At 41.0% G+C, this 21515-nt stretch overlaps 1 protein-coding gene across 1 annotated transcript; it reads right to left on the bottom strand.

Moving 5' to 3' along the window:
- Positions 1–974: 974 nt before the first annotated feature.
- Positions 975–21080, bottom strand: LOC139453958 (ribosome biogenesis protein bop1-like). The gene is made up of 20 exons (XM_071235406.1): positions 21010–21080; positions 19226–19363; positions 18153–18308; positions 17494–17645; positions 16831–16948; positions 16288–16389; positions 15987–16121; positions 15307–15417; positions 14666–14827; positions 13263–13343; positions 12071–12140; positions 9405–9537; positions 7799–7905; positions 6093–6175; positions 5751–5861; positions 4822–4896; positions 4257–4359; positions 3024–3108; positions 2217–2324; positions 975–1553 (listed from the first exon to the last, which is right to left on the bottom strand). The coding sequence occupies exons 1-20, from the start codon at positions 21076–21078 to the stop codon at positions 1400–1402; spliced, it is 2253 nt and encodes a 750-aa protein (XP_071091507.1). The 5' UTR covers positions 21079–21080; the 3' UTR covers positions 975–1399.
- Between the last annotated feature and the right edge of the window lie 435 nt (positions 21081–21515).

A 21515-nucleotide genomic window follows, 5' to 3' on the forward strand; every position in this document is an offset into this window, starting at 1 on the left:
TCACTGACTTGGTTGATGCATGTCATCGTATACCAATTGCGTGGATCAATGCTCATGATATTAAATCACTGGATTGTCTGGTACAGACTCGATTATTTACAGATCACCATCATATATCTGGAATATTGCTGCGTGCGGCGTTAAACAACAAACAAATATTATATGATGAACACTCTGGACCAAATCACTGACCATAGCTTTGTTTGGAAGTGATGACATCCATCCCTTGTATCACGAACTCAACTCAGGACTTGAGAAGTAAGCATCATCTCAAATGAAAAGTCAATGAAGTCAAAGACATTGCACATTCATATTTATTTAACTGTGTTACATTCTATGTACACCTGTTTGCATGGAGTCTTGACCAGGACTAATGTTTATACACCATCAATATTCCACGGTATTTACACCGACACAACCGGAAGTGTCTCTTGTTATTCTCCTTCCTCCCATGCTGGTGACCCTGAGTGAGAGATGGCACAAGGAACCATCCCTTGTCTTGTATCAACACCCACCCACGTGGTGTGGCATGACATTCATGGAGCATGTGACACCAACGAGTTCTACGCAACACACAAATGGAATCCAGTCTGCACAAATGTTGAGAATGGATGCAGAAACAAAAAATTCTGCATCCAGAAGGACAATAATATTCATCGTGCCCACAGCACATTGAGAGCAGTTATTCATTTTTTCCTCCATCAGTCATGACCACATTGCTTCATTCCAGGCTACATTCAGAAGTAACGTACAATACACTACACTATTACATTACTGTATAGGTCTCCCAAATTGCCTGGACCAACACTTAAAATTAATTTTGAAAGTCAGGGTAAAACCTTGCACCAGTAACCATGGTAACTGGCAGAGAAAAACTACGATTAATTTGGTACACAATAAATGATACAAGAAGTAGGTGGCTGTATTGTGACGTCAACCTACTTCCTCATCTTCTAGTGAAAAGAACCCATGATATATAATTCCATCAACAGTCCTGTGACAAAGCCTGACAAGCTTGTTCCACAAAGGAATTAGTTCCACATACTTATAACACTGACTCGTAGTGTTCTGATTGCTGTGGTAGGCTGAGGTAGCCGTTCTCTGCCATTCCTAACCGGTGTCCGTGTCCTGGAGGTGAGGAATCTCGTCAGAGCAGAGCAGCTTCTTGTGCATACATTCAGCATCTTTTTAGATTGATCTTAAACTGTTTTCTTCACATTGGCACCTTGGACTTCAACTTGGATAGTGTGTTGAGCTGGATCAAATCGTATCGGAGCATGTCAAGATGGACATTTATCATGGAGCTCTCAACTTGGATCATGTGTCGAGATGGAACAGATTTCAAGATGGATCATGTGTCGAATGGTTCTTGTGTCGAGATGGATCGTGTCGTACTGGATCATGTGTAGAGTCGGATTGTGGCGTCTGCTCCACTGGAGAACACCCAGGGTTGTGTGGGGTGGAACTCACAGTCCAATACACTGAGTCCACCGGTGGTCACATGACCCTTCAACACTTTCACAGGCACTATGAGGGGGTTCTGGAGCAGGTCACTGAAACAGTACAACAGAAACATGTCTCAGATCCACATGGACCAGGATGATTACATCGAGTAAATGAATTGGCTTGCCACTCTCAATAGTATCAGTCACATGACTGTGTCAACCAGCCCAAAAAACTTGGTACCTAATTATTTGCAAGGGAGGTCAGCCTTACAGAACTACTTTCAACAAGTGCCATACATTCTGGGATAAGAATGTTCTTTTCTAAATACAGTGACAGTTAGCTGGGAGTCTTGGAGACGATATGATTTAGGAGTATATTGTAATGGCATTTATCATATAGCCAATAATGGCATGTAGCCAATTCTGCAGAATATTATCATTCCTGATACATAATGCTTTGCCTTTCTGATAAAATAATATATTGCCTTAACATAACTGGTTTCTAAAGTATCAGCTGTCCTAGTTTTTAACGTTTACTGAGAGACACAAGGCTGAAACAACATGGCTGCATGGCCCCTGATTGACATGGAATGGGACCTTTCTTGATATTCGGTCAAAGTTGTAATATCGGTTGGCAAGTGTAATAATGGGTCCCTTTGGCTATTGTGAAAATGAGTGTATTTTTTTCTTGTCACACACATTCCTAGACTTGCATAAATATCACCCTGAATGTACAGTAGATCCCACGGACAGAACTAGCAAGGTACTCACTTGTAGACCATTCCGTGGCAGACAATCAAAGACCCATCATCAGAGGCCGAAGCAAACAGCGGGTACTTCCTGTGATAACACACCTGTCGGATCGCCTTCTTGTGATGTCTGTAAGGGGACATAATTTGGTTAAGTGAAGTAGCAGCATCTTACCATGCACACCAGGACGGCAATTGTTCAGTTTTAATTCACCTATTGTCCTCCCAACTCATTAGCAGTCTCAGTAAAATAAGATCTTAGTGCTTGCTACCGCTAAACAAACATCTGAGGCCATCCCATTTGATTTGAATGAGATTGATCAGTGGAATTTTTCAAGAGAATAACAAACGACAAGAAGCGATATTTACTCCACAAATGGCCAACTGTCATTATTTTGCCTTGTTAATATGGAACTAACGTCAAAAGAAGTCAACAGTTTGTGTACGGGCCAGACACATACAATAAAGGGAGACAATTTGAGGGGAAGTAACTCTTGTATCACCACAGTTCTGTCAAAGTGTTATGTTCACAGCAGTGAAATATCAAGTGTTATGTCTACTGCAATGAAAATATCCCTTTTCTCAACTTCGGAAAACTCAGTCTTTCACACTGAAGCATATAATACTTACAAATTCTCCGTAGCTCATGCTGAGTGTTGGTAACACTATGCCCACAACAAGACAAGGAAGTGAAAAACGATTTGTCAAAATAACAAAGTGTCACTGAACTATCTTGTTATCAAATACAACTATTTTATATCACATCTATAGGTTGATATTCTCAGTACCAAACAAGGCAGAATGTGTACACTTGACATGTTAAACTGACCTGAGAGTGTTGTAGGGTTTGGTGGAAAGGTCAAGGTCAAACCAACTCAACCTGCTGTCGTAGCTGCCGACTATCACGTTGTCTCCTGGAAACAATAGGATTCATTTTGTGAAATTAGGATGCAGAAGAACAGGTTTACCATTCCACACCCAGCTATGTCAGACTGTTAGTGTGTGTTTGTTGTTTTACGCCACAATCTGCAATATTCATGTAAATGATCAAATCTGGACCACAAATCCAGTGGTTGATATTAAACCGGTATGTCGTCAGGGTATGATGAACCAAGTCACTTAATGTCGATCCACTCAAACACGGAGTCCCCATGGGAACCCTACCCTGTTTGATCAAAAGACCATCATGTGTGAGGAATGATCACTCTTATACATGCCCTGAGAGTGCCAGTTCATTTTTTCAAGATATATCAAGAGAATTTGACTCATGAGCTACAAACGTCTCATTAAGCCATCATGAAAATTAATATAAATTACACTTGCCTTGCCTGCATTTGTGAAAGGAGAGAGTGGTCGGGTTGTAGAGTGAGTGAGTGAGTGAGTGAGTGAGTGAGTGAGAGAGTGGTTCTGTCCAACAATGCACTGCGATTTCATCTAAAAAAAATATTTTGAGATTAAATCTTCGCTACTTGTCTTCGATAACTAAGAATTCGTAAGGGAAACACAAGTAGAAACTAAGAACAGAGCTCCAGATAAGCTTTTGGTGTTGTGGGTATTTTACCCATGCATTTTAAAATCATTGGGTATCAGTAATTCTATCTGCGTATTCAAATTTCTGTTACCCCCTAGTTTTTACACATGTGGGTATTTAAGTTAAATATTAAAAAACACTATTCATCTAGTCCCTGCAAACTGGTGTCATGTGGGTTCGAGAGTTTTATAGGACTCAAAAATACCACGATACTTCCACAAGAAAGTGTGATGGCAAATGATCATGATGTAACTGTCATCGTGGAGTTTGGCAAGGTTGACGGAATGCCCGTTTTTTTTCAAAATAGGTTGCTGATTTGCTAATCGAATACACAGGGTTACTTCACAATATTTTGATGATACGCACAAGTTTTATTTTTGTAGCGTATCTGTAATCTTCGTTGCGTATTTGATACGCTTGGATTATATTTTACTGTGTATTTCTGCATTTCTGATGCGTATTTTACGCAGTTACGCAGCTTATCTGGAGCTCTGTAAGAAATCATAAGAAATGTCTCAACTACAAAGTTACCTCCAGGATGAACGGCCATGCTTGAAACCCATTTACAGTTGGTCATCAGCTTCTTGGTGAGTTCCTGCTTCAGGAGATTGTACACTCGCACGTAGCGCTGGGTCTGTCACAATATCAGAACAATACTTCACATCTTGCTGAACAATACTTCCGTTATATCACGATTAGTCCTCTCTATGTGGGAGGAGAGGTCACTTTCAGATGCCCCCAACCAATGAACGTTCTTGTTGACCAACTGTAACTCTTAACAACTGAAACACTAACCTGTGTGTGGCCCTGCCTTGACTCGGTGTACACAGCTATGATTCCTTTCGTTCATCTTTCGAACATAACAAATTACACAGCGGAAGCGTTATCAACAATAGGCATGTATTCTAACCCTATTTTATTCTCGTATTAAATAGACCCACGGCCGGGACATATTCAAATGTTCATGGCCCAAAACCAATAATGTGTGAGTGACACACAGAAACTGTTTCATTGAGGGTTTTTATCAATCTCAGAGACAAATCCAGCTGCAACAGGTCTGATTAATATAAGCGTGATGTAGATATGTGTTACTTACAGCTACAAACAAATACGGACGTATGGGATGGAAGGCCACTTTCTGCACCAGACCTTTAGACTTGGAGAATGGATTCTGTAACAGAAAGACATCATGATCAGACCTACTTGGTGCCTCATCAATGTGCAAAGTGGTTTACTCAGCTATAAAAATACTTCCTATGAAGAATTCCTTATTTTTCATTTCAGGGATCCAGAAGAACAATTAACTATTTCAATTTACCAGCATCATTGCATCTGTACTGGTGAAGTAAACAATCTAATATATACCTGCGACCTCCTCTTGGACAGCTGGTGTATGACATACTGTCTCCCTAACACGTACCTGCGACCTCCTCTTGGACAGATGGTGTATGACATACTATCTCCCTAACACGTACCTGCGACCTCCTCTTGGACAGATGGTGTATGACATACTATCTCCCTAACACGTACCTGCGACCTCCTCTTGGACAGCTGGTGTATGACATACTCTCTCCCTAACATATACCTGCGACCTCCTCTTGGACAGCTGGTGTATGACATTCTGTCTCCCTAACATATACCTGCGACCTCCTCTTGGACAGCTGGTGTATGACATACTCTCTCCCTAATATATACCTGCGACCTCCTCTTGGACAGCTGGTGTATGACATTCTGTCTCCCTAACACGTACCTGCGACCTCCTCTTGGACAGCTGGTGTATGACATACTGTCTCCCTAACACGTACCTGCGACCTCCTCTTGGACAGCTGGTGTATGACATACTGTCCCCCTAACACGTACCTGCGACGTCCTCTTGGACAGCTGGTGTATGACATACTCTCTCCCTAACACGTACCTGCGACCTCCTCTTGGACAGCTGGTGTATGACATACTGTCTCCCTAACACGTACCTGCGACCTCCTCTTGGACAGCTGGTGTATGACATACTGTCTCCCTAACACGTACCTGCGACCTCCTCTTGGACAGCTGGTGTATGAGGACTGACATACTGTCTCCCTTCGGCATCACGGTGGCTAGATAGTCTCCCTTGCCGTGCCACGTCACGTACGACACTTCCTGTCACCAGCACAAACAGACATTAGCCAAACAATCAACTTGATAGTGTGAAGGAGTGAGAATTGTTTTATGACACTTTTAGAAATATTCAGCAATTTCAAGGACAACCAAATGTCAGCCTTTGTACTGAGAATTTAGAAGCCTCTGTGCAGATTGGCTGAAAGTTCACCCAATCTATCCTATGGAGGTATGGTAAAGATCTGATCTCAATAAGATTGTTGTACACTCTACCTTTGGATGTTTCATCCTGAGTCGGAAGCCGCTCTGATGTTCCTTGCCTGTACACACTTCCCACTCCACCGGCACCTTCTTCCCTGTGAAACATAGCAATCAATCAACACCTGTATCCACACCTGTATAGCAATCAATCAACACCTGTATAGCAATCAATCAACACCTGTATCAACACCTGTATAGCAATCAATCAACACCTGTATCAACACCTGTATAGCAATCAATCAACACCTGTATCCACACCTGTATAGCAATCAATCAACAACTGTATCAACACCTGTATAGCAGTCAATCAACACCTTTATAGCAATCAATCAACACCTGTATCATCACCTGTATAGCAATCAATCAACACCTGTATCCACACCTGTATAGCAATCAATCAACAACTGTATCAACACCTGTATAGCAGTCAATCAACACCTGTATCCACACCTGTATAGCAATCAATCAACACCTGTATCCACACCTGTATAGCAATCAATCAACACATGTATAGCAATCAATCAACACCTGTATAGCAATCAATCAACACCTGTATCCACACCTGTATAGCAATCAATCAACACCTGTATCCACATGTATAGCAATGAATCAACACCTGTATAGCAATCAATCAACACCTTTATAACAATCAATCAACACCTGTATAACAATCAATCAACCCCTGTATAGCACTCAACACCTGCATAGCAATCAATCAACACCTGTATAGCAATCAATCAACACCTGTATCCACATCTGTATAGCAATCAATCAACACCTGTATAGCAATCAACACCTGCATAGCAATCAATCAACACCTGTAAAGCAATCAATCAACACATGTATCCACACCTGTATAGCAATCAATCAACACATGTATAGCAATCAACACCTGTATAGCAATCAATCAACACCTGTATAGCAATCATTTAACACCTGTGTCCACACCTGTATAGCAATCAATCAACAACTGTATCCACACCTGTATAGCAATCCATCAACAACTGTATAGCAATCATTCAACACCTGTATCCACACCTGTATAGCAATCAATCAACACCTGTATAACAATCCATCAACACCTGTATCTACACCTGTATAGCAATCAATCAACACCTGTATAGCAATCAACACCTGCATAGCAATCAATCAACACCTGTATAACAATCAATCAACACCTGTATAGCAATCAAGCAACACCTGTATAGCAATCAAGCAACACCTGCATAGCAATCAACACCTGCATAACAATGAATCAACACCTGCACAGCAATCAATCAACACCTGTATAGCAATCAATCAACACCTGCATAGCAATCAATCAACACCTACATAGCAATCAATCAACACCTGCATAGCAATCAATCAACACCTGCATAGCAATCAATCAACACCTCCACATCAATCAATCAATCAACACCTGCATAGCAATCAATCAACACCTGTATAGCAATCAATCAACACCTGCATAGCAATCAATCAACACCTACATAGCAATCAATCAACACCTGCATAGCAATCAATCAACACCTGCATAGCAATCAATCAACACCTCCACATCAATCAATCAATCAACACCTGCATATCAATCAATCAACACCTGCACTGCAATCAATCAATCGCAAAAGGGAGACCAGCATAGGTTGCTGGGGACCTGTTCAACCTGCAATCCCCATGGGGCTGTGTGTAAAAAGAATGTGAGAGTCCAGGCTGTTTACCTGCCGCCTCTTCCTGGGGAGGCTGGAAGGCCGCCACGACGGTGTCAGTGTTGGACACAATCAGCTTGTCTCCCAGTCCTGGGTTCACCACGACTACACTCTGCTCTCTGTAACCAAGGGTTGTGTAACCATGGTGACAAATATAACAAACAACTTTTACAATCAGACTTCTGTTAACACTGAAGGCAAGTGACTGTCACCAATGACCTTCGTTATCACATAATCTAACACCATGACTTCCTGAGGTCTATGTATGATCATTTTCAAATTATTAGCACAACTAGTGAGTATGGTATTATGCTGCCCTTATCAGCCACTGTGTTGACCACTGCTGATGATTATCTAACCCCTTCAGGTAGTATTGGACACTGATGATCACTGTTACAAAAGTCTACAAGAAGCTGAGACAATGCTAGACACATCACGTTCGTACTCATGGAAATAGCATTAATCATCTGCATTCTCTAAATCGTCCCATTTTCACTAGGGTGTCTTGATGTTAATGAGAGGCTGAAATATTCTCAACTGATCTTCATGGTAAAACTGATGGGTATATCTGACAACTATACAACATGTTCTCCGAGGGGTATATGTGACAACTATACAACATGTTTTCCAAGGGGTTTATGTGACAGTTATACAACATGTTCTCCAAGGGGTTTATGTGACAGTTATACAACATGTTCTCCGAGGGGTATATGTGACAACTATACAACATGTTTTCCAAGGGGTTTATGTGACAGTTATACAACATGTTCTCCAAGGGGTTTATGTGACAGTTATACAACATGTTCTCCGAGGGGTATATGTGACAGTTATACAACATGTTCTCCAAGGGGTTTATGTGACAGTTATACAACATGTTCTCCAAGGGGTTTATGTGACAGTTATACAACATGTTCTCCAAGGGGTTTATGTGACAGTTATACAACATGTTCTCCAAGGGGTTTATGTTACAACTATACAACATGTTCTCCAAGGGGTTTATGTGACAGTTATACAACATGTTCTCCAAGGGGATTATGTGACAGTTATACAACATGTTCTCTAAGGGGTTTATGAGACAGTTATACAACATGTTCTCCAAGGGGTTTATGTGACAACTATACAACATGTTCTCCAAGGGGTTTATGTGACAACTATACAACATGTTCTCCAAGGGGTTTATGTGACAGTTATACAACATGTTCTCCAAGGGGTTTATGTGACAGTTATACAACATGTTCTCCAAGGGGTTTATGTTACAACTATACAATATGTTCTCCAAGGGGTTTATGTGACAGTTATACAACATGTTCTCCAAGGGGTTTATGTGACAGTTATACAACATGTTCTCCAAGGGGTTTATGTGACAACTATACAACATGTTCTCCAAGGGGTTTATGTGACAGTTATACAACATGTTCTCCAAGGGGTTTATGTGACAGTTATACAACATGTTCTCCAAGGGGTTTATGTGACAGTTATACAACATGTTCTCCAAGGGTTTTTTTATTTGACAACTATACAACATGTTCTCCAAGGGGTTTATGTGACAACTATACAACATGTTCTCCGAGGGGTTTATGTGACAAATATACAACACGTTCTCTGGCGGAGTACTTACAGGACGACCGCGACGAGACAGAGAGCTGGGTTGGGGTTCCACGCCAGACTTTTCACTTTCTCCCCCATTTGCAACGTCTTCATACACCGGCCGGTCGCAACCTCCCACAGCCGCACCGTCGTGTCATCACAACCTGCACAGGAAGAGGAAGGTGATGAAAGTCCGGGGACAACACAGAGAGTTTGTTGTTTAACGCCTCACACTGCAATATTCCAGCTAAATGAAGGCATCCTGTAAATAATCAAGTCTGTGCCAGACCATCCAGTGATTGATATTATGAGCAACAATACACATCCATGGGGCATGTTTACATGACATCAAGTCTGACCTAAGCCGATTGTGACAGACACACGTTGTTGGGGACCAATTCTAACCGGGAATCCCAAAGAGGCCACGATTTGCAAAGGGCATTTCCTGCTACACGGACATGTACAAAGTCCTCATCCTGCACTGATATGATCCCTACACATGTGAGCTGATACAGGGAGAGAGAGAGTGAGTGAGTGAGTTGGGTTTAACGCAGCTTTTAACAGTATTCCAGTTATATCACAGTGTGTGAGCTTAATGTGGGAGGAAAGCCTGAAGTGATACAGGTCTTAGATGTTTACCACTTCGGTGAAACCCATGAGCATGGGTATGGTGCTGACAAACCAAGAAACATGAAGGTGAAACATAATCGGGGCGAACTGGGATTCGAACCCATAATCATAGGTTTGTGGCGTGTCCAAGTGACGCAACTCTGCACAGCGAATCGCGGTGCCTAAGATGACTGGGCCACCCGTGCCCCCTGAGCCGATACAAGAACGGAACTTAACATAAATAATTATAATAAACAATAATCATAACAATAAATAGGCAATGTAAGAATAAATCATGACAGGAATAATTACAGATGATCTAAGAGCCGAGAGACTTCTCTAACACTGGTCTATGGAGTCACAATAACACACAACCAATATATTTGTAATCACACATAGTGACCTTACATGTGAGGTTAGAGAATGGGAATCATAACATGATTGAGCAAATCTAAAACTGAAAGAACCCAAGGATGAAGTGTGACATAACAATGATGATAAGCAGTATCAAACTTAGGGTAGAAAGTCTAATGATTCATTCAATGCTACTTCTGCACAACTGGGGTATATTCTGGTACAGAAAAACGGTGGCAAAGTGAAACTTTAGCATCAAACCTACATCTCTGAACCGTCGACAAACGTGAGACATCGTGATGGGTTTACCCACCAGCCACGACCCTTGAGTTTAAGTGCAAATATAAGATAGCTACGTGATAAATCGTAAAGAACAATGAAGAATGAGGCATGGTTTATTTCATTATAAAACATTGTTTTATCATGATTTTGTTTTTGGAGATTAGAAAATACACTCATAATGTGATGACGTGAACTGGACGTTATTTTTGAGAGGGTAGAGAGTTGTTCCCCTTAGATGAAGGTTTACAACGCAGATTAACGTAACGGCTGAACGATCGCAACTAAAAGTGTGTGAGATATGGCAATGCGTATTGGGAGAAAAGGTACAGGTAATTGCCGTGAAAATTGTGAGAATATTCAGGAAATACCAAACATAACCCCCTTGTTAATAAAATGGACTTGTCTGACATTGATGGAGTCGGCTTGGATTCAGGAAGCGGCCATTATTTAAATACAGGTAGATAGTTTTAAAACTTGTAACTTATATAACCATGTTTAGGGAGGCTGTACATAATGTTGATATCTCATATATGAAATAAACAACCTTAGGTCGTTGTTTATCGTATAATAAAACACAACAGGAAGAATAAAATACTTTTTAAGTATGACACATGGTTATAACACACAGGTAGACAATGGTAGAAGCAGATTCAGGTTAAAACACAGGTAGACAATGGTAGAAACAGATTAAGGTTAAAACACACAGGTAGACAATGGTAGATGCAGATTCAGGTTAAAACACAGGTAGACAATGGTAGATGCAGATTCAGGTTAAAACACAGGTAGACAATGGTAGAAGCAGATTCAGGTTAAAACACACAGGTAGACAATGGTAGAAGCAGATTCAGGTTAAAACACACAGGTAGACAATGGTAGATGCAGATTAAGGTTAAAACACACAGGTAGACAATGGTAGATGCAGATTCAGGTTAAAACACAGGTAGACAATGGTAGATGCAGATTAAGGTTAAAACACAGGTAGACAATGGTAGAAGCAGATTCAGGTTATAACACACAGGTAGACAATGGTAGATGCAGATTCAGGTTAAAACACACAGGTAGACAATGGTAGATGCAGATTAAGGTTAAAACACACAGGTAGACAATGGTAGATGCAGATTAAGGTTAAAACACACAGGTAGACAATGGTAGAAGCAGATTAAGGTTAAAACACACAGGTAGACAATGGTAGAAGCAGATTAAGGATATAACACACAGGTAGACAATGGTAGAAGCAGATTAAGGTTAAAACACACAGGTAGACAATGGTAGATGCAGATTCAGGTTATAACACACAGGTAGACAATGGTAGATGCAGATTCAGGTTATAACACACAGGTAGACAATGGTAGATGCAGATTCAGGTTATAACACACAGGTAGACAATGGTAGATGCAGATTCAGGTTATAACACACAGGTAGACAATGGTAGATGCAGATTCAGGTACCCACCTGAAGCCAGCCACTGGCCGCTGGGCTCGACGGAGATGCAGCGTACAATCCCCTCATGGCCCCTGTAGATCTGCAGGGACAACAGAGACAACACATGTACACACACATTCCAAACACAGCTCCTCCTAGAATACCGGTAGGTGGGATGAGATGCATTACTGGGATGAACAATGACACTTAGCTTGTACTGTTGTCTACAGTTTTTTGTGTGTTAATGAGTCAATGAGCAGTTTTTGAAGTCATTACTGTTGACGTACTTATTTGTAAGACTTACCTTCAACTTGTTCAATATGTTTTGCTTTTATGGAGTAAAGAATGGGGTGCATACTTTGATTTACACAGAATGTTCAAACTTTGTTTATGTTTATACCTCGATAAACACAAATAAATATCAAAGTCCATTAGAATAAGACAGAAGTGTGCCCGATAAGCGGAGCTACAAGTGTTTACTTTTACCTCAAGAGTTTTATCATCATTCTATTTCCTCCATTTGTTCAATCTCTTTTAAACCAGGTAAGTTCTCGCTACCACTAAACAAAGATCTGAGGACATCCCATTACGGGTCACATCATAATGACCTATCAGAGTGTTGCTTACCAGATCATGAAAGTGACAGTCAGAATGTATTTTCTAATCATGCAACCTAAGATGTAACACAGGGTGTTCCGATTGACAGATACAGGCTTTATGACTGAATCCATATACTCTAGGCCACCTATCAGCCATTCCAGAATGTTTGTTTGTTTCGTTTCCAATTTTTTGATTCAGAAATTGTCAATAAATGTTTCAAAGCGTATTCTACAGTTTGAAACTAGCGCCGTAAAACATGAGATAGCTGCCTTCTTATTGACTAACGCTGACATCTTTTCAGTCATTCCATTGGTCGGTCAAGATTCGAGAAAGATCGGTCTGACATGATACGTAATGGGATGTCCTCAGATCTTTGTTTAGCGGTAGTGAGAAATAACATCTGATCTTAATATGATTGCCATTTGCTGCAATATCAAACTGTTCAATTTTCAGTGTGTGCTGAGTGAGTGAGTGAGTGAGTGAGTGAGTGAGTGAGTGAGTGAGTTTAACCTGGCTTTGAACAGTATTTCAGTTGTATCCCGACAAGTCAGCTTTATGAGGGAGGAAAGTGTGTACAATACTGACAGCTGACTTCAGATATCTACCCCCAATGACTACTTACCACGGACTGTGTTGTGGGGAATGGCTGCAGCTCCTTGGGTTTGGGCAGTTTGGGGATCAGATCCTCTGGGTTTACATTCATCTGGATAAAACAAACCCAGTTTTTGCAAAGATTTGGAAAAGTGTCAATTACTGAACAAAACCAACAGATAGCTCCACAAATATACACAGACCTTACCAAATACAGTTGTGGAGCATAGTATTTGTTTTACCAGTTTTTAAACAAACAATGTTCAGAGAGTTTTGAACATGTTGAATGAAGCTCCAAGAGACCATGAGTTAGTGAGTATGGCGACTCCATTGCCCCTGAAGTGACCTTAAGGATTTCCTGGAAACCCCAGGAGGTAAGTGGCGCTGTAAACAAAGCTTGACAATTGGCGATACAATCATTGATTCGGACGGTAAGGGAAAACAACTCTGTACACATTGGGACACTGTCACAGTGTATTGTCATGGTTCCGAAAGGCCATGCTTCTCTCCATGGGGAATCAAACTCGTTTAGCGCAAGTGGGCCCGGACTACTCACCCTGATCTATCTAAAAGCATGGGAGTTATGATTGTCTTAGTGCTAAGATCGTTTAGTGCAAGTGGGCCCGGACTACTCACCCTGATCTATGTAAAAGTATGAAAGTTACGATCGTCTTAGTGCTAAGATCGTTTAATGCAAGTGGGCCCGGACTACTCACCCTGATCTATGTAAAAGTATAGGAGTTACGATCGTCTTAGTGCTAAGATCGTTAATGCAAGTGGGCCCGGAATACTCACCCTGATCTATGTAAAAGTATGAAAGTTACGATCGTCTTAGTGCTAAGATCGTTTAATGCAAGTGGGCCCAGACTACTCACCCTGATCTATGTAAAAGTATGGTAGTTACGATCATCTTAGTGCGAAGATCGTTTAATGCAAGTAGGCGTGGACTACTCACCCTGATCTATGTAAAAGTATGGGAGTTACGATCGTCTTAGTGCTAAGATCGTTTAATGCAAGTGGGCCCAGACTACTCACCCTGATCTATGTAAAAGTATGGTAGTTACGATCATCTTAGTGCGAAGATCGTTTAATGCAAGTAGGCGTGGACTACTCACCCTGATCTATGTAAAAGTATGGGAGTTACGATCGTCTTAGTGCTAAGATCGTTCATGCAAGTGGGCCCGGAATACTCATCCTGATCTATGTAAAAGTATGGTAGTTACGATCATCTTAGTGCTAAGATCGTTTAGTGCAAGTGGGCCCGGAATACTCACCCTGATCTATGTAAAAGTATGGGAGTTACGATCGTCTTAGTGCTAAGATCGTTTAATGCAAGTAGGCCCGGAATACTCACCCTGATCTATGTAAAAGTATGGTAGTTACGATCATCTTAGTGCGAAGATCGTTTAATGCAAGTAGGCGTGGACTACTCACCCTGATCTTCTTCTGGCGCGGACACAGATACAGATCCAGGCATCTCTCAAACCTCTCCTGGATGAACCTGGCAAACCCGGGGACCAGGCGCAGGGAAGAATACTTCTGTGGCAAAAACTTTAATCTTCTATCTTCAGGTTCTTGCTCTTGCCATTTCTTCTCCTGAAAATACGATAAGGTTGCTACAAAACACACATCCCGTGAAGATTCTGGGTTAGAATAGGTCTTCAGCAAAACATGCTTGTCGTAAGAGGCAACTAACAGGATCGGGTGGTCAGACTTGCTGACTTGGTTAATGCATGTCATCGTATCCCAATTGCATGGATTGATGCTCATTATGTCAATCACTGGACTGTCTGGTCCAGATTCGATTATTTACAGACCGCCGTCATACAGCTTGAGTGAGTGTTGCGTGAAAGAACAAACAAACAAACAACAAAACCCACCCTACAACCATCTCACACAAACACGTCCCCACCTCCTCCTCAGTCAGCAGGTATTCAGAGGGGGAGTTGTATGACTGCCCTACCCATCTCACACAAACACGCCCCCCATCTTGTCCTCCGTCAGCAGGTATTCAGAGGGAGGTTGTACCACTCCCCCCCCTTTCCCCACCCACCTACACACAAACACATCCTCACCTCGTCCTCAGTCAGCAGGTATTCGGAAGGGGGGTTGTACGACTCCTCATGGCCAGGCAGGGACATCTTTGGGGCAGGGATGTGTTGTCGGTACCGCCGCGTTATCTCAGGCTGAAACAAGCATCATGCCATACAACACACAGAAGACTGCAGCAACAACGTCAAGAAGTGATACATACATTACGGACCTGAACATTCCACACATAACTTATGTTTAAGTAAACCACACCAACCATATCTCAAACAAATCCAATCAGACCACAGATGTTCCCTTATTTCTAGTGAGTAGTATATATCTAGATGATGTTCCCTTACTTCTTGTGTGTAGCACATACAATTATGATGTTCAATTATTTCATGTGAGTAGCATATACAATTATGTTCCCCTTCTTCTCGTGAGTAGTATATACAAGGGTGTTCCCTTATTTCTAGTGAGTAGTTTATACAGTTATGATGTTGGCCTACTTCTCGTGAGTAGTATATACAAGGGTGTTCCTCTACTTCTCGTGAGTAGTATATACAAGGGTGTTCCCCTTCTTCTCATGAGTAGTATATACAAGGGTGTTCCCTTATTTCTAGTGTGTAGTTTATACAGTTATGATGTTGGCCTACTTCTCGTAGTAGTGTATACAAGGGTGTTCCTCTACTTCTCGTGAGTAGTATAAACAAGAACACTGCACCTCCTCGTCATCCTTCCAGATGTTGAAGTAAGTCGGCTGCTCTTCCTCTGGCTCTTCCTTCTCTTCCTCATCAGTGTCCGGCACCTTTGGTGGCTTCATCCAGCCCATCTTGATGGCGTGTACCATCTGACCCACCTGCACATACAGCACGCACCGTAGTCATCGCAATTAGCACACGACATTCAATCTAAGTGTACATTTCTTGTAGGGCAGATGATAGGACAAGCACACAACTATCCTTGAGGAGTGTGTATATAAAGATTTCAGTTAATTAGTTCAATGAAGACTTCTGACAACCTACTTTCAACTTCTCCCACTTAGACGGTATGAAGCTTCTCTTCTGTGCTGGGTGGGCGGTTACGGGGTGGATCATCGTCTCGTTGGTGAAGTACTCGATCCAGGGCTGAAACAGGGACATCTTTTCTGTATTCTCACTCATAGCATAGGTCCACTACTAGTACAGGTACACCTCAGTGAATTGCGACTTTAATATCTTCCTACCTGGAACATTGTCTCAGATTTCATGGTATTACGACCTATATCTTCCTACCTGGAACATGGTCTCAGATCCCATGGGATTACGACTTATATCTTCCTACCTGAAACATGGTCTTGGTTCCCATGGGATTACGACTTATATCTTCCTTCCTGGAACATGGTCTCGGATCCCATGGGATTACAACTTATATCTTCCTACCTGGAACATGGTCTCAGATCCCATGGGATTACAACTTATATCTTCCTACCTGGAACATGGTCTCAGGTCCCATGGGATTACGACTTATATCTTCCTACCTGGAACATGGTCTCGGATCCCATGGGATTGCGACTTATATCTTCCTACCTGGAACATGGTCTCGGATCCCATGGGATTGCGACTCCTCTGTATGTTGTTGATCAGATCGAGATCCTCCTTGCTCAACACCACATTCTGCCCAGTCAGCTTGTTGGTGACAGTCCTCCTGGTAATTACAGTGACAGATCATCAGTCTGTATTCACATCGTATTCATGTCATATTCTGGTAGTAATGGATCATAATGCCCATCGGCTCATTTTTCCTACTTTTATCAAAAGCACCAAACTGTATTCATTTGTAAGATGATTTGTGGATTCTAGGTGATCATTGATCCTCGGCAATCTATGCTTGTCGAAAGAGATGACAAAATGGATTGGGTGAACAGGCTCAGACTTGGTTGATGGAGTGGCTCAAACCTCATGATGTCAATCACTGGGTTGTCTGGTCCAGACATGATTATGTACAGACCACCGTCATATAGGTGAAATATTGCAGTATTAAACAAATAAACAAAAGGGAACAAAATCACATCACCGCAAAATGTGAATTTCACATGATAAAATATCAGACAATGTCTACCGTATCGAAGTCACCCCCTCCAAGTATTGTTTTGCAGTGCAACATGTCCCAGCCACTACCAGGTATCCTTTCATTTCAAACTGATGGAGAGGCAATCAAGGCAACACAATATCTGCCAATAGCATACACACCAGTAATCAGGATCATCCACTTTGTTGAGGAATTCATCGAGTTCGTCTCCCTTCTTTGGCTTTATGAGGCGCCGGCCTAAGATGTCATAGCCAATGTGAGGATACTCTCGGTACCATTCCATGGGGATATTGCCCACTGTGTTGCGAATATCCTACAACAGAATGTTTCCATCAAATAAAAATCATTTTTTAAACATGTTTACGACAAGAATAAATGGTAAGAAGAGGTACAACTGCAACCAAACATCATCTGAAGTAAGATCAGGAACTCATCAGCAGAACTTGTGAAAGACGAAAGCATCAGAATCACAGTTTACCATTATTTAGCAAAAGAAAGGGGGAAAGTCGTCTAAGGCGCCATAATTTTTCATGGAGGGTTGCGTCCTTTGGACATGCTAGAAACCTGATAATCATGATAATGGGTTTCGAATCCTGGTTCATCCGAAAATGCTTCTAGGTTTCACAGAACCACACCCATGCTCGTGGATTACACCCAGGTTATAAACATTTCAGACTTGCATCACTTTGGGCTATCCTTCCACCTTAAACTTACACGCCGTGATATAGCTGAAATACTGTTAAAAGCGCCATTAAACCAAACTCACTCACTCACTACAATAGGAAAGGAATGCATTCATCTAACTGATATTCCTGCCTACCTCTTCATCGGATGAATCATGTTCATATTCATCTGTCTGTGCAACTTGTTCGGGGGCGGCGCTGACTGAGGGGGTCGTCTCCGTCTCATCTCTGGGGGCAACTCCTTCAACTTTGCTGCTTCCATCTGCATCGCTGTCCTCTTTCTCCTCATCACTCTGAAGAAAAATATTAAGATATTGAATGTTTGTCTTAAAAAAGGCAACTTTCTCTCTGCAATAATGCCAGAGCATGTAACATGGTCGAAAGAAGATGCAGTCAAAAATAAAAATATTTCAAATCTTTCAGATGTTCAAGGTCACGACACTTTCCACCAGTCCTTCTCTCAAACACCAACCACACACTGACATGCTTTGTTTGTTTGTTTATTTGTTGTTTAACGCCGCACTCAGCAATATTCCAGCTATATGACGGCGGTCTGTAAATAATCGAGTCTGGACCAGACAATCCAGAGATTCATATCATGAGCATCGATCCAAACAATTGGAATATGATGACATGCATCAAACAATTCAGCGAGCCGACCACCTGATCCCGTTAGTCACCTCTTACATCAAGCATAGTCGCCTTTTACAGCAAGCATGGGTTGCTGAAGACCTATTCTACCCTGGAATTACACCGGTCACTGGCATGCAGGGATTTCGGAGAGACAAATGACATAAGCATATCACTACTATTAGAAATTATTCATGATGACAAAATTAGATTATATATTACAGGACATTCTTTTATCAGGGTTTCAGATCAGTATATTTTCTACATTGTGTTCAAGGACATTGATAGACTGCCATGCCGTAAAGATATTTTTTATGAATTTGGAATAGAAGAACAACCTATCAAAACTTATAAATCATGAAAATGTTCTAATGACCATTCTCCAACAAATGTCTCCAGCAAAGTCCATGGTTTATATCTGTCTTGTCTTGAGTTTATTTGGACAACCATCAACATAATGTCAATAGGAATATGAACATGATAAACATACCCGAACCGGCAACATTTTTGACAGACATATGATTAATTGGCCATGTTGACGAGATATCTGTACACTCATACAGCGATGCACACAACTCACCTCATCCTCAGGCTCTTCATCTGAGGTATCCTCTTCATCCTCCAGCCCGGAGTACACACTTTCTTCAGAGTCGGTGGTATCGGAGAACCCTTCATCATCCCGTCCGTCATCAGAGGCATCTTTGTTCAGGAAGTCAGCCTGAACATCCACACAGTAACATCAGCGTGGTTTGGGAAAGTGAGCCAAAGGCATGACAAGCATCAGGAAGTTATCTAGGAGTTTTAACTAAGTGCCCCTGATGGACAAATTGTGAAATGTTTTTGTTATTTTGTTCAAAATTGGAGATTTTTAAAATTTCATGTTTTCTTAAATTCAGGGATATTTTGAGATTGCATTTGATGCAATAACATATAACAAAGCATTAAAACCTGGTCTGTTATTAGTAAATACAGGTTACTTCTACAAAGACATAAACTAGTTATAAGTTATACACATTAATACATTGTCACATGAATTGGGAAATTTGTAGTTCCAAATTGGGAATTTCAAATGACATTTCCTGCAGACTTGGGGCCAAATATCGGCCTCTGAGCATGTGTGGATAAATTCCTGAGCATGATGAGTAGTGTGGGTCAAAGTGTGGACCAAATGCACATTCCTCTGTTCTAATATTTCTCAATTTAAAGAAACATTGCACTACATTTGAAAACACTTTGTGTATATCTATTCTACCATGACAAACTCAAAACAAGGTAAAGAGCGTCCACACTTGGAAGGCTGTGTGTTGCAATATACACCAGCCATGACAGGTTAACTATAGTCATATGAAAATATCAGGTGTTCTTCAACTTCTTTGAGTAGAATAAAATGCAAACTCTTTGTTGTCAGCAAAGATAGTATGTGAGGCATGTCTGTTATCCCAAAATACATAATGCACTTAGAATTGTCAGACAGTCACACATTTATTGTCTTCTGCACACAATGTATTTCCACACTCTTTTCACTATGTGCATATACATGAGAAGTACATATAAACTCTGCAATTTATAACATTAGTTATTTCTATCATTTAAACATGTTAAAGGGACCACCAGCCATAACCGAAAGGAAAAGAATTTCCAATAAATACTAGCTTCCTTGGTGAGGTGGACGTCAAATCAGTAGTTTCAATCAGAGGTTATTGTTGCCATTTGAAACCCTTTGACTGACTAATCCAAATTTGGTATTTTCCCAAATTTCCCATTGTTGAATGACTATTGTACACACGGTATACATATTACAAAGTTTTGAAACAGACAAGCAATGATTCAAGCTCTGAACACATATAACAAAATGATAAGTGTTAAAAAAACAACAATACGCTGTCAAGCTACACATGATCAGTGTGAATCAATTATTCTTCAACATTCCACTTCACATAACATCATCAAAGCATGATTTAGTTTCACAGTTTAATAAATATATTTGAATTAGAAAATGAAATGGTCCTATTTTATCAACAACATCACCGTCACTGGCGTCATCTTCGCCAACATCATCATCACCACCGACATCAGCCTCGTGCAATGAATGCCATAAGGAACACATTATAAGATACAAATGGTACCGCGCACTTCATCATAGTGACCTTTTCTAACATAATCGATGACTGACTGTGATAAACCGGTTAAAATCAACGATATATTATCGGAAATTCGTGACAAGTCAACTGCTACATGTTCCAACATCGCTAGAATTTTCTCACACTATACAGCCAGTTGCAGCCACGAACCAAACCTACCGAGTACAATACACCCAAACCTATACCTAACGTATACAATCACGAGTCTGAGATTTACTCTTACCGAGTTGTCAGTAATTCCCTCTGTTGCAGCAACCACATGTTTTCTTTTGGTAGCCATATTCTTGAACATGTGCACGTTGTAGTCAGTACTACGGGATAAGGTCTGTAAACATTGTACCATTTCATATAAAAATTATCACCAATTGTTGATACAACGTATCTGTTGTAATTATGAAGACAAGGTGATACATTTTGGTATATGTGTAAAGAATTTTTTGTACATGATAACTTAAATATAATCATGAAGATATTTATCAATTGTGTGTACTTACTGGGGCTAGACGCGCCTCCTAAAATAAGATCTACGACAGGGGAGGCAATTCAATATTCATTGAAGAGGCCGTACAATACCATAATAAACGTAGAAATTGTTTTGTTTGTTTGTTGTTTAACGCCGCACTCAACAATATTCCAGCTATATGACGACGGTCTGTAAATAATCGAGTCTGGGTCAGACAATCCAGTGATTGATATCACGAGCATCAGGAAGAGAATTTATGGATGTCA

This window comes from Haliotis cracherodii, unplaced genomic scaffold (genome assembly GCF_022045235.1).
Source record: "Haliotis cracherodii isolate W230 unplaced genomic scaffold, xgHalCrac1.p SCAF_10, whole genome shotgun sequence".
NCBI classification, from domain to species: Eukaryota; Metazoa; Mollusca; class Gastropoda; order Lepetellida; family Haliotidae; genus Haliotis; species Haliotis cracherodii.

Coding starts and splice junctions, on each gene's coding strand:
- LOC139453958 (XM_071235406.1), bottom strand. CDS start 21,078: ATGTTCAAGAATATGGCTACCAAAAGAAAACATGTGGTTGCTGCAACA. Junction 19,364..21,009: donor AGGGAATTACTGACAACTCG/GTAAGAGTAAAT, acceptor GTGGATGTTCAG/GCTGACTTCCTGAACAAAGA. Junction 4,360..4,821: donor GTCCGTATTTGTTTGTAGCT/GTAAGTAACACA, acceptor ATATTGTGACAG/ACCCAGCGCTACGTGCGAGT.